Raw genomic sequence first — 11,738 nt, forward strand, 5'->3', positions numbered from 1 at the left:
CTGATCGCCTTAAATAAGAAATGTACCAAGAAGTGTGAACTAGGATAGGGCACGGGTATACGTTCTCACAATGACATACAAATACGAAGTGAACGCAACTGTGCTGCCATTCGATGGCCTAAATTAGGTGTTACTAGATTAGTGTGGCAGACAAACTGAAGAAATAGCTACAGCAACGGCTTCAAGCATGTTGCACATTTTCTATGAAGTTGTAGACGATGTGCCGCAGGGGCTGGAGTCTACTTCTCGTCTATTTATCGCTACTGTTCTTCTTGGCGAAGAATGTTGGAGCCAGCTCCACGAGCCACTCTTTCTCAATCACGAGCACAGACCGAATATAGTGCTTACTCGTGAACACCAGCTCGTTATAGACCACCCATTTGGGCGGCGGATTGCGCATGAACAGCGACGACGACGGGTGTACTTTGACGATCTCCGACCGGCCGCACATGGTCTTGTACGCAGTCTTAGATCCACCCAGACCCTCGGTGACGGAGCGCATGGCTGTGTTGAGGAAGAAACCAGCCACGATGCTTTTGCGCAATGGGTCAATGTCCGGGAAACTCGAGTCAATGGGCAGCTCCAGCTTCTCCAAGTAACCTTTGAGCTGCAACCGCACGCTCTCCACGCGCGTCATAGCGCGATGGTTAACATAGTGGTCGCGGCACCACTTGTTGCGCTGCTTCGCGCCGCACTGAATGTAGCCGTTGAAGACATTCAGCAGTGTGATCTGGTCTCCTTCGTACGCGACGAACCGCGCACGAGACTGCGCCGCCTCCGCCTTTTTGTCGCGAGGAGAGTAGAATATGGATTCAACAGACAACATGGCCACGACACTGAGAGCTTCTTCAGCACAACCCAACTCCGTCGCCTTTAACAGCATCACAGCGTACATTGGCTCCACGGGAAGACCAGCCATTTGCCGACCAAGTTTGGTCAGCTTACCCTTGTTATCCAGCGCACCCAGAGCGTACAGCTTCTCAAGTGCTTTAATCAGAGACGTTTTCAGGGGCTTTTCGATAAAATCAAAGCCCAGCACATCATCAATGCCCATGGTTTTCAGCTGCAGCACCACAACCTCGAGGCTCACGCGTTGGATGTCAGGAATCGCACGCTCTGGAAGCTGCTCGAACGTCTCCTCCGGGAACAAGCGGTAGCAGATACCAGGAGCTTCTCGACCAGCACGACCTGTACGCTGCCAGGCTTGTGCCTTCGACACCGACTCGGTCTGCAGCATTTCCATACCGCTCGAGGCAACGAACGAGCGTTGCTTGACAAGTCCCGTGTCCACGACGTACCGGACGCCATTGATAGTGATCGAAGTCTCTGCAATATTCGTGGCTAGAATCACCTTGCGTACTCCTGCAGGTGCAGGTTCGAACACCTTCATCTGCTGTTCACGCGGCATGGCAGCAAAAATCGGACACACCATGAGCTTCAGTGCATCGGCGGGTAGTGATCGAGCGTACTCTTCCAGCAGCGTCTCCAGTGTTTCAATGTCTTCTTGACCCGTCAGGAACACCAGGATACTGCCATTGCTCGTCTTCTCCTCCAAGTGAATCTGCAGCACGGCAATCAATGCCGAGTCGAGATAATCCGGCTGAGTCTTGGCCGTGTAGAATACGTCTACTTGGAACATACGACCTGGAATCTGAATCACCGCCGGCTTGAAATCCTGAAAGAATCTCTTGAATAACGCAACATCCAACGTAGCCGACATGACCACCACCTTCAAATCTGAGCGTTTGCGCATAGCGCGCTTCACGATTCCGAACAAAATATCCGTCTGCAGTGTACGTTCGTGAGCCTCATCCAGCACCACCACCGAATATCTCTCCAGCGTGGGAGACAGCAGCGCCTCACGCACTAGCATACCGTCCGTCATGAACTTAAGCCTCGTGTTCTTGGACGTCGTGTCGTCGAAGCGGACGCAGTAACCGACCGCGTCGCCCAGAGGGCCGCGGTTGGCCTCTTCGCACACACGCTGGGCCACTGTGATGGCGGCGACACGACGTGGCTGCGTGATGGATACGCGCGCATGAGCACGGTCACTCTCCCAAATATATTGCGGGATCTGCGTCGTTTTACCGCTTCCTGTCTCGCCTACGAGGATCACCACTTGATTGCCATTGACGGCCTCGATGATTTTGCTGCGGTGCGTGTAGATGGGGAGACGCTGACGAGTGCGTTGCAGCTCCGTGACCGCTGGGCTGGTATTAATAGAGCGATGCTGGTATTTTTTATGGTGCTTGAAGCCTGGGCCTGATGACTGCATCGGACGCTTGCGTTGCGCCCCATGGTGCTGCTCATGGTTAGGAACCGTCATGGTCGATTGACTGGAGGTTAGTGGCGATACTGAGACCAAGTGAATGCAAGTTTGAATTGGAACAATATGATTGGATAAAATTGGACCAGCTAGCATGACTTCAACGTCAAGAGTTTCACTAGGACTTGGGCTCGCTCTTATTAGTGACGCGGCATTGATTTTAGTTGTCACTGCGCTTACATCCGGCCTTTGCGGCCCATCGAGTGCATGCGCTGCTTGGACGGTGCTCTGATCACCACAACACGTCAAATACCTCATCAGCAACTATCATTTTACATCTGCGCAAAATATAACAAAGAGTACTTACCCTCGTCGGGGACCAGCTTCCGCGTACATAGCGAAGTCTTCTCCAGAGCGCAGGCTAGCAGCACCAGAAGCAAAACCTTTACCACGCTCACCGGCGCGAGCAGCCATCATAGAGCGAATGTTTTCCTCCCGCGTCCATTCTTCCTCTTCCTGCTTCTCCGCCAACCTGGATTAGAACATCAAGTAGCAAAAGCGTTAACACAGCATAAAAATAGTAGTCGACGGTCTCCCGTACGTGAGAATGGTGTTAATCTTTTCGCAGATTTCAGCAGATTGCGCTTTCCAGTTCGAGAGCTTCTGAATCATGTCGTCGATGTCCTCATGGCGCGTGTCACGTCCGACCGCGTACTTGACAACAAAACAACGCGACTTCTGGTCCAGCTTGCCTTGAACTAATCCCTGCACATCGACAAACCGGCAGAACACAGGCAAAACACTTGTAAATAAAGAATCACCACCCATAAGAGCAGTATCCCAGTCCGTACAGAGTAGATAGTGTCGATGAGAATATCTTCCACCTCGCGCACCGTTGATACACCCAGATCCTGTATCAATGTGTCGTAAGGGATGTTCTACAAGCATCAAATACCCAGTTAACCACCCATTCTCAACCATCTACCAACTGCAGTCTCATTCCTTCCTACCTTGAATCTGTGTGCGAGTGACACCACCGTCAGTTTCCTGAGCTTGTTCATTTGCTGCGGCGTGAGGTCTGGCAGCTCGTCCTTTCGGGCTGTAACAACAGCACCCTTAGCCACTCAACCCAACAGAACCCAGCATACAATAGAGGAATACCAACCCACCCAGATAATCGTTGTATGTGCCAAAGCTAAAGATGCGCAGTAGCTCGTAGTGTTCCATGTGCTCCGAGTCCTTGAGCGCCTCCACGTTGGGCATATCAAGCAACTCGCGGAACACGAACAGTTTCTTATTGCTCAGCACCTGTTGGATCAGCGCCACACACGCCCGACCACGTGCGTTCTTGGCCAGCAGCGTGAATTGCTCCAGACCTGCCGCTCCCGCCGCATCAAACGCCATCGTCACTGTAGCAGCTCCTCGGCAATAGCCAAATGGCGAAGCTATCAAAGAATGTATCGGAATGATTGCATCTGTTTGATGTTTTCAACATGTTAGATTGAATCATTACGATACACTTTTCTAATTGTTGGCACGCATTTTTTTTTTAGAAACGTTGCTCAGTAGACAATGGACGCGGAGTTGGAGGCCAACATCCAGCAGGCGCTGCCGAGCGCGCTCAAGATGGCGCTGTATGCGGCCAAGAAGCAGCACCTGGATCTGCTCAAGTACACAATTGAAGGCGCGGACTCGCTATGTAATAACGCGGCGTTCCTGAAGGACTTTGAGGACCAAGAGCACCTGCAGCACTTGGGCGAGACAGCCAAGGGCTTTGCGGTTCTACAGACACAGCTCACACGTTACAAAACGCAGCTGGAAAAGCTCCAGCCTCTTGTGGAGAGCGGGAGGCTAGACCAAAGCAAGATTGATAAGGTGCTCAAGGACACGCTGGCCACGCCGCGCATTAACGCAACCAAACACGACTTCTACAAGAAGTTCTGCGATCGCGCAGGGGTACGGCTGTTGACAGTTAGACACTGTGAGTTATTGAATTGACCGGTGCGTTATCGACTTTTTAAACGTTTGTTCGTACAGATTGAGCTGGCGGCGGATGGAGACGAAGACGTGTTCATCCAGGAAAGCGAGAGCATCAGGAGCACAATCTGTCCCGTTACGCAGATGGAGATGGAAGACCCATTGCGGAAGTATGAGGGTAGTGTGGATTAAGGCATTTGTTGGTGGGGCTGCTGACTTTGTGATTGGTATTGCTGTGCAGTCCGAGCTGTGGCCACACGTACTCAAAGAAGGGTATTGAGGCCCATTTGCAGCGCAGCAAGAAATGTCCTGTTGCAGGTATGTCTTGGTGGATGGAAAGAGTATAGTGTTTAAGGTGTTGATAGAGGTGTTCAGGTTGCCCGCAGAAGCTGTCGTTCAACAGCTTAGAGCGCGATGTCGAGATGGAGGTTATTATTGCTCGCAGGTACTCCTTTTTACTTTTTTTTTTCTTTTAGTTGTTTTGGTTTTTATTCTGACGCTGGTAGCATTTTTATGATGTGCTTAGCCACCATGCCTCAGAGCAACAAAGGTCCCAAGCTGTTGCCGCGGGATATGAAGACGAAGAAGACGAGGAAGAATACGTCGTTGAGTAGGTTAAGGTTATTTGCGCAGTGCAACACAGAACTTCGTTTTCTTTTTGTCTAGAAGCAATTAATGGTGGATAGTTTGATTTTACATTACTAGTATGGTCTTCACAGCGTCATCACCAACTTTTTAGGTACATGACACATTTACAATCGTCAGTGAATCGAGCCAAATCCCCTTCCTCATTCGGATAACTGTGTGTCCCGCGCGTGTGCTAGGGCTCTACTCCTAGCCCGCCCCAATAGCAGCAATCCGGTGAGGCCAACACCGCCTCATAATGTTTAGCGGCATCCTTTCTTCATCGACCGAGGGTTCGCTTTGGAGATTTGAGGGCCATGACATCCATCCTCACCATTTAGCGGTTAGGGTTAAGACCTCTTCATTTTCGGTGGGAATAGGGGGGGGGGGGGTAACAAAATATTTTGTGAGAAATTATAGCCAATTCTGGTTACGCTGGCATATATTTTCCGATAGTACAGTTACCGGAGTTGGAGATTGGACTTGATTTCACCTGGTCCCTCTGGTAACTTATAAACTCTTTGCATCATTATAACAATCCGCCACTACCGAAAATATACCGAAACAAACCTATATTTACAGTATTTGTCAGGTGTACTTTTGGTTGGTATAGCGTACATTTTTCCCCTAATCAAGCCAATCAGACAGCAGATACCGACAACGCGTGGTTCTGAGAACGGGTAAGGCCTGGTCTAAGTAAAAATTCTGAAATTCATTCTGAGAAATAGCGTGTACTGATTGGCTAAAATTGAGTTGCCACTCGGAACGAATTTCAGTTTTTTTTTTACCGTTCTCAATAGAAACCTCAGAACGCCTGGCAGAGGTGTTCTGAAGTCAGAACAAATTGCAGTCTGTACCGGCACTGATTAATCTTCATCACACTCCATTTCGCGTATTACTGTAAAACCAACGAAGTAGCCATGGTGACCAAGGCCAAGGTAGCAGTTTTATGCGTCATGCAGTGCATGTGGGCGACCTTTGCTGCCCTCTCCAGTGATCGTCGTCGAATTGGTGGCTCTACTCGAAAAAATGTGAACACTTTCGCGTCGAATGCGTTTGACAAAGCTATAGCAAGTCGAAGAACTAAATGGTTTCACAGGAAGATGCGTTGTGATAGACGGACATTTCTTGCCATTGTCACGTTAGTCCAGAGCCAGTGTATTGGCAAAATCCATCACAGCACCAAGCACAACCTAACGAAACGAGTTGCTGTGACGATGGTGTATTTGGCCAGTGGAGGCTCCAAAAAGTGACACAATTAATTGTCAGTTGCATGGTACTGCATAATTTGATGATAGAGCTGAAAGATACTTACATTGTAGTCGGAGATGACCCGGATCCAGCCCCTCCTCGTCAACTTTCCACTCTTGCAGATGAAGACGATTTAAGCCACGAGCAAGGGGTTGCCAAGCAGTCAGACATAATGGATTACCTCTTTAGATTGTAACTCTGAATTGGTATACTGAATATTCACTTGAAGAGGCACAACTTCAACTTCCCTCTTAAACAAATTTGCTAAGAAGCAGCTGCAGTAACGTGAGTTGTTTCGCCTGCAACTGCTGGGTTGCAAGTTGAGCGTTCTTCATCTCCTGAATGGCTGTTGCCAGCTTTTCAACAGATCTCATTGACGCTGCAAGTGCTGTCATACCTTCCTTCATTGCGTCGGCAAGGTGTGTCAAGGGAGTTACGGTCTGTGACTTGCCAACTGATGAGTTGAATACGACATCATTATCAGGGTAGTCCTCCTCCTCCTCAGCATCAGCTGGTACTGCGCCAGCAATACCCGGACGACCGACAAAAAAACTGTTTAATATCCCCCATAGTTCAGAGTCGTCTTCGCGACCTATATTTCTGGTGTCACTTCGAGCTGATTTCCCTTGGCGGTACTCGCACTTTAATTTTTTGTATTTCGTGGAAACCTGTTTACAAAGAGAAACTCTTAGCAGAAGAATTCAGTTTTCTTTAAAACAAAAAAAAACAATACATACCTATGTTCCGCTCAGAACAACGTTCAGCTTCTCCGACAGGTGAGTCGCGCAGTATTGCCAAGCCAAGCGCTTCTTCATGCTTGTGTCCGCTGATTCTATGCGCCTTTTCACCTCTTCGTCGTTGAACCGCATCTCGAGCAAATCCACTACCATTGCATTGCTCCAAACGAATCCTTTTCAGCGCGGGTGCCATTCTTGGCTTTTTTTTGCCTTTGCGAGAAGATGACGCAGCTTGTTTCGAAGGCACTGTAGCCGCTGCTCCTGTCTGCGTTGACGGTGGCGAAAGATCTGCATCTCCAGCCGGAGAAGGTCGAGAAGGGAGTGGCGGAATGGTGGACCTCGGCGTTGCAGATGCAACAAGCAGTGATGGTACGGCTGGTAGCTGTACGATGGCGTTTTGAGGGGTCATAGATCCCCTTGGCGTAGAAGTACAGCACGATGCGAAGGCTTCCATGGTCGTTCTTGTCAGGTTGTAGAGAAGGTAGTTTTAACAATGTGAGGTTGTAGAGAAGGTAGTTTTAACAATGAAGTCTCTGCGTATCTGCTTCGGCTTCATCTACACTGCCTCAAAATCTTATTACTCAGAATTTGTTCTGACCAGGCCGATTCGTGCCAGTACTCAGTACAGTCTAACCTAGTTTGACCATAATTCGTTCTGGATTGACCCCGTCCCCTAGTACTAAACTCAGTACAGAACTACTTAGACCAGGGCCTAACCAGATTTGCTTACTACACATTTACACAGTTAATTGGTTTAAATATGGCCAATAGGGCCTGGGCAATCAACGCTAGAATACCCTTTACATGCACTTATGGCTTCAATTGCGCTGGAGGCAAAATGTTGGCTCAGATCTCTGTATAAACGTTAAATAGGGCCTTAAAAGCGCGGGTGATCAATTAATTTTAATAGCAGTGGCGGCAGCAGCACCATTCGCCCACAGTGACTTCAATGGTGGGCGGCTCTGCCGACTGAAGCACGACGAGTCGTCCACCATTCACGACACGGATATCCGCTTTCGCAGCCTTCTAGTAGTCGCTTGCTACTGAGTCGCAGTGACGGAGGTCGTGGCGTCATCAACTAATAAAGTCGATGATAATGCCTTCTATTTGATTTTTATGTGGATTTAGCAATAGAAGCCTGATAACATAGACATCTTGACTTAATGTCGTTCTAAAGTGTCGTGGTCAGGGTACAATTGATCTTGTATACGTATTGTTGCAGGTAAGTAGATAGCGTTTTTTGCTCTGACTTACCACTATCGAGGAGATTGAATTTTCTCGTCGATTGAACTCGAGAAAACAGGCGTACAGCTTGTCGGTGTGGCTAACATCGAGGAAGCCGGGGGCCACGTATCGTTAGGGCAAACAAAAAAGTTTTATAATTTACGAATATCATAATAGAAATGCTCAAAGGGTGGATACAAGACTTCTAGAGCGCGATACCGCTACTGTAAAACAAAACATAGTGGCGGCAACGAAGAACATGAAGACACACCTCAGCAACTGCGACGCTGTTCCTACTCCACTTGGGCGACTAACGATCGATGAAACACTCGAGTTTGAAGAGGAGGAACGACGTACTTCCGGCACCCAGACCCTTATTACTCAATTGAACGCTAAGGTCTATCCGAGACTTAGCCGAGAAGAGCGTGAGGCGCCGAATCTGAAGTTTGCAGCTGCAATGCACATAACTGAGGCGGGCTTAAGCACGTTCGAGCACCCAGCATGGCAAACTTTTATTTTATCTTCTTAACAATCAATGGTCTCCTCCGAGTTCGTCTATGTTGTCGACGACACGGCTTGATGAATGCTACCGTTCGAGTATGGCCCAGATGGTCACGAAATTGATCAAGGCGCCGTCGGCTACACTTGGAATGGACGGAGCGACGAATGTTCTATCAAGGAGCACGCCGAACGTGATTGTCCATGATCTCCGTCCGTGGTTTGTGGAGTACTTGCGAGCAGGCCTGAAGAAAGAGTCTGCCCCGGAAGTATTCAAGAAGATCGAAGACTCTATATCACGTATTCACGCATATCTTCAGAAGGAAGTTGTATTGGGTTTGTTTCCGACAGATGCAATCTCATGCGAGCCATTCGAGAGTTGTTGATGTCCAAGAGAGTGGTTACCTTTGCATATGGATGTGGAGCACATGCCCTAAACAACCTTTGCTCGGATCTTGTAAGGCTTCACAAAATAAAATCACCCGTTCGCAGAGGGGTTTGCTTGAGCAAGACTGTAAGAACCAAGGGCTGCCGAACAAGATATACTCAGCGTTGTGTACTGAGTTTTCGGGAAATCCATACGCGGTGGTGTTATACTCCGCTTCAAGTTGGAGTAGCGTCAGCTACATGTTTGCTCGCCTTGCAACAGTGAAAAGAGCAGAACCCGGTGTTACGACGGCTGTCATGAACGAGCGATCAGAGCGGGGCATCGATGAAACCTACGTACTACTCGCTGGGTTCTCGGCTGTGGCGATGGATCCGAGCTTTTGGCAAGACGTCGATTGGTGTGTGAAGGTCTTTGACCCAATCTGCAAGTGTATCGGAGTTTTGGAGAGCAACAGCGCAACGATGGCTACGGCATTTGCGTGCTTTGTATTCGTGCGCTTGCATATTGTACAGCAGCTGCAGTATAGCTCAAATCGTATCTAGAGTCCGCTTCACGCTCTCGCGTTTTACTGCGACCCTTTTTTACCGCGCTTTTCGCCTAGGAGTCGTGCAGAAGTATGGATCGAGTGCTGTGCAGCTAGGAGGGGCGACCTTCATACTCAGTGCCGATGTGCTGTCGGTATACTATGTCGCCTTAACAACCAACTCCAAGCCAAGAAAGCGAAGGCAGTTAATGAGTTCATGCACTTTGCACACAAGAAGAGTCACTAGCCCAAGAGTGGTCTAGTATTGCAGCGTATCAACCTCAATTGGTTTAGACACAGGCCCAAGGTATGCTCCCACTACTTTCAAGCCTTCTAGTCAAAGTGTACGTAGCTCCGGGCTCGACTGCTGGCGATGAGCGCTAACGCAAGGTATCGAAACGTGCTCATTCTGCGATAAGAAACCGCACTGGTGCTAGCAAAATCGAAGAACAGGTTGCTGTGGCTCACAATTCCGCAGTCGCAAGCCCTCGAGTTGAACCGCGAACGCCAGAAATTCGAAGTGTTCATGGTTACTCAGCATATAACCACGGATCTGGGTGAGAATGCTGTGACCACCGAAGCCACATACAGAGACGGGAACAGGAGCGCAAACGAAGATGATGATGAAAATGAGGAACTGACGGACGCAGAATTTATCGAGCAAGAGGTACTGAGTGCTGCGTTAGCTCAGATCGCTGTCCCACGAGAGATTCCAGATCATCTTTTTTTCCCAGAACAAGAGGAGTAGAAAGTCTTCTTTTCCAGAAAAAGAGACCGTAGCTTCTAAACGTTTAAAATGTCCTTGGTCTGAAAAGAACGCGTTAAAAATGTTTAAAATAACCTTATTTTTTTCATCATAGAAAATGTACGAATCATGTGCGGCACATGACTTGGTCGAAGTGGAGCTTCCAATAATTCGAGTTTTGTCCAATCACACAACGTTATTTCGGCGTTACCACTTCCTCATTATTGAAATAATATTGTCAGTTGATAAAAGACTTGTGACAAGATCTGTTACTTTTTCTTGTCAAAACGCGTTGTCGGTTGCTGCTATTTGATTGGCTCGCTAATTGCTTTGTCGAAAAATATTACAAGAAATCATAGCTGATTGTGGTTATACAGATATTTAGTACTTAAGTATCCGATACTAATGTTACGGGAGAAGGAGAATGGCCCTTGTTTTGTATTTATGTTAATTAAGAAGAGTTTTACTCTCAACTCAAGCCAGACAAGCTATCAAACATGTTTTTGTCGTCGATTTGAGCACGATGCATTAACCCTTTCGCGATAAAAGGAAGCAAAATGCCCCCTTTTCCTGGTTTTCAACTAAGTACGACGATGTATCCATGCGAAAGGTTTAAGAGTGACGTTGTCATGACTCATGTTGAGTCAAATCTAAGATGATTTGCTTTATTATAGTATATTTTATTACAACATTTTAGGCTTTCAGCGTTCAGCAACAAACTTAACATGCAAGTTGTATGATGCAACACATGTTTGCGAGCAAGTCTTATTAACACGATAGCCTGTATTGCATCAGCGCGTGCTATCTGAGGACCCTTCGATTTTCTGCCTTAGATCGTCTACAAAATCCACTGTTTGCCATGTGTTTGAGCTGCTGCCGCTGCAACCAACCGCGTTATCCGCCAGACCACCACAACACAATTTGTTTCTAACAAACACAAAACAACAATAATGGATTCCAAAGGTTTATCCTCATGCAGGATCACTCCAACAACGAAAATGAGAAATTTCTTTAGATATTCTTTCGATTGTGGATTCAGTGAATATAAAAACTGTAAAAAAGGAAACTTTTGTTGAGGATTCTGCAGCTCAATCATTGAAACGACATCATGAATGATTCTCGATCGTCACTTCTTTCCGATTTGCTCGGCTGTCCTGGTGACCACATTCCGCCTCCACGCCAAATACACGGACATCGTCTACCAGTGCAGCAACGATTTCGCCCTTGTTAGTTCTAACAATAGGGCCGATGAAATAATAACACGGCGCCTCGAATTCCGCCGTCTCGTTCATAGACACTCACACCAATATTGCCCTGCTCGGCTCAACAGCAGCACGAGTGTAATGGGCTTGCTAAGTGCCCACTACTTCGGCTTACACGTTAGCGCACGTGTATGAGGAAGCGTAGTTTGCTTAAACTTAGATCAACTATACTTACGTCTCGTAAGTATAGATTTACTTAAATAAGTAAGCAAAAGCCGATTTACCGTAAAAATGAGAACTGTT

General features: G+C 47.8%; 5 protein-coding genes across 11 annotated transcripts; 2 read left to right on the forward strand and 3 right to left on the reverse strand.

Annotated features, from left to right (window-relative positions):
- Window positions 1–156: 156 nt before the first annotated feature.
- On the reverse strand, window positions 157–2,346 carry PPTG_16134 (hypothetical protein). The gene has a single exon (XM_008913473.1). The coding sequence runs from the start codon at window positions 2,324–2,326 to the stop codon at window positions 251–253; it is 2,076 nt and encodes a 691-aa protein (XP_008911721.1). The 5' UTR covers window positions 2,327–2,346; the 3' UTR covers window positions 157–250.
- Window positions 2,339–3,733, reverse strand: PPTG_16135. 2 transcript variants are annotated; one of them, XM_008913474.1, is made up of 6 exons: window positions 3,436–3,733; window positions 3,277–3,365; window positions 3,118–3,204; window positions 2,868–3,031; window positions 2,634–2,798; window positions 2,339–2,554 (listed from the first exon to the last, which is right to left on the reverse strand). In XM_008913474.1, exons 1-6 carry the CDS (start codon window positions 3,668–3,670, stop codon window positions 2,503–2,505), a joined length of 792 nt encoding a protein of 263 aa, XP_008911722.1. In that variant the 5' UTR covers window positions 3,671–3,733; the 3' UTR covers window positions 2,339–2,502. The 2 variants fall into 2 exon arrangements, with proteins under 2 accessions (XP_008911722.1, XP_008911723.1); XM_008913475.1 differs by having other exon boundaries at window positions 3,277–3,733.
- A 52-nt stretch (window positions 3,734–3,785) lies between these two features.
- Window positions 3,786–4,963, forward strand: PPTG_16136 (hypothetical protein). Of its 6 annotated transcripts, XM_008913476.1 has the most exons (5): window positions 3,786–4,222; window positions 4,304–4,413; window positions 4,485–4,561; window positions 4,619–4,688; window positions 4,770–4,963. In XM_008913476.1, exons 1-5 carry the CDS (start codon window positions 3,839–3,841, stop codon window positions 4,855–4,857), a joined length of 729 nt encoding a protein of 242 aa, XP_008911724.1. In that variant the 5' UTR covers window positions 3,786–3,838; the 3' UTR covers window positions 4,858–4,963. The 6 variants fall into 6 exon arrangements, with proteins under 6 accessions (XP_008911724.1, XP_008911729.1, XP_008911726.1 ...); XM_008913481.1 differs by having other exon boundaries at window positions 4,304–4,561; XM_008913478.1 differs by having other exon boundaries at window positions 4,485–4,688.
- Window positions 4,964–6,819: 1,856 nt separating this feature from the next.
- Window positions 6,820–7,048, reverse strand: PPTG_23835 (hypothetical protein; the record flags this gene model as incomplete). Its single annotated transcript, XM_008913482.1, has 2 exons — window positions 6,820–6,827; window positions 6,856–7,048. The coding sequence occupies 2 exons, from the start codon at window positions 7,046–7,048 to the stop codon at window positions 6,820–6,822; spliced, it is 201 nt and encodes a 66-aa protein (XP_008911730.1).
- A 1,588-nt stretch (window positions 7,049–8,636) lies between these two features.
- PPTG_23836 (hypothetical protein) lies at window positions 8,637–10,236 on the forward strand (the record flags this gene model as incomplete). The annotated part of the gene is made up of 3 exons (XM_008913483.1): window positions 8,637–8,913; window positions 9,567–9,643; window positions 9,967–10,236. 3 exons carry the CDS (start codon window positions 8,637–8,639, stop codon window positions 10,234–10,236), a joined length of 624 nt encoding a protein of 207 aa, XP_008911731.1.
- Between the last annotated feature and the right edge of the window lie 1,502 nt (window positions 10,237–11,738).

Source organism: Phytophthora parasitica (assembly GCF_000247585.1).
Source record: "Phytophthora parasitica INRA-310 unplaced genomic scaffold supercont2.53, whole genome shotgun sequence".
NCBI lineage: Eukaryota > Oomycota > Peronosporomycetes > Peronosporales > Peronosporaceae > Phytophthora > Phytophthora nicotianae.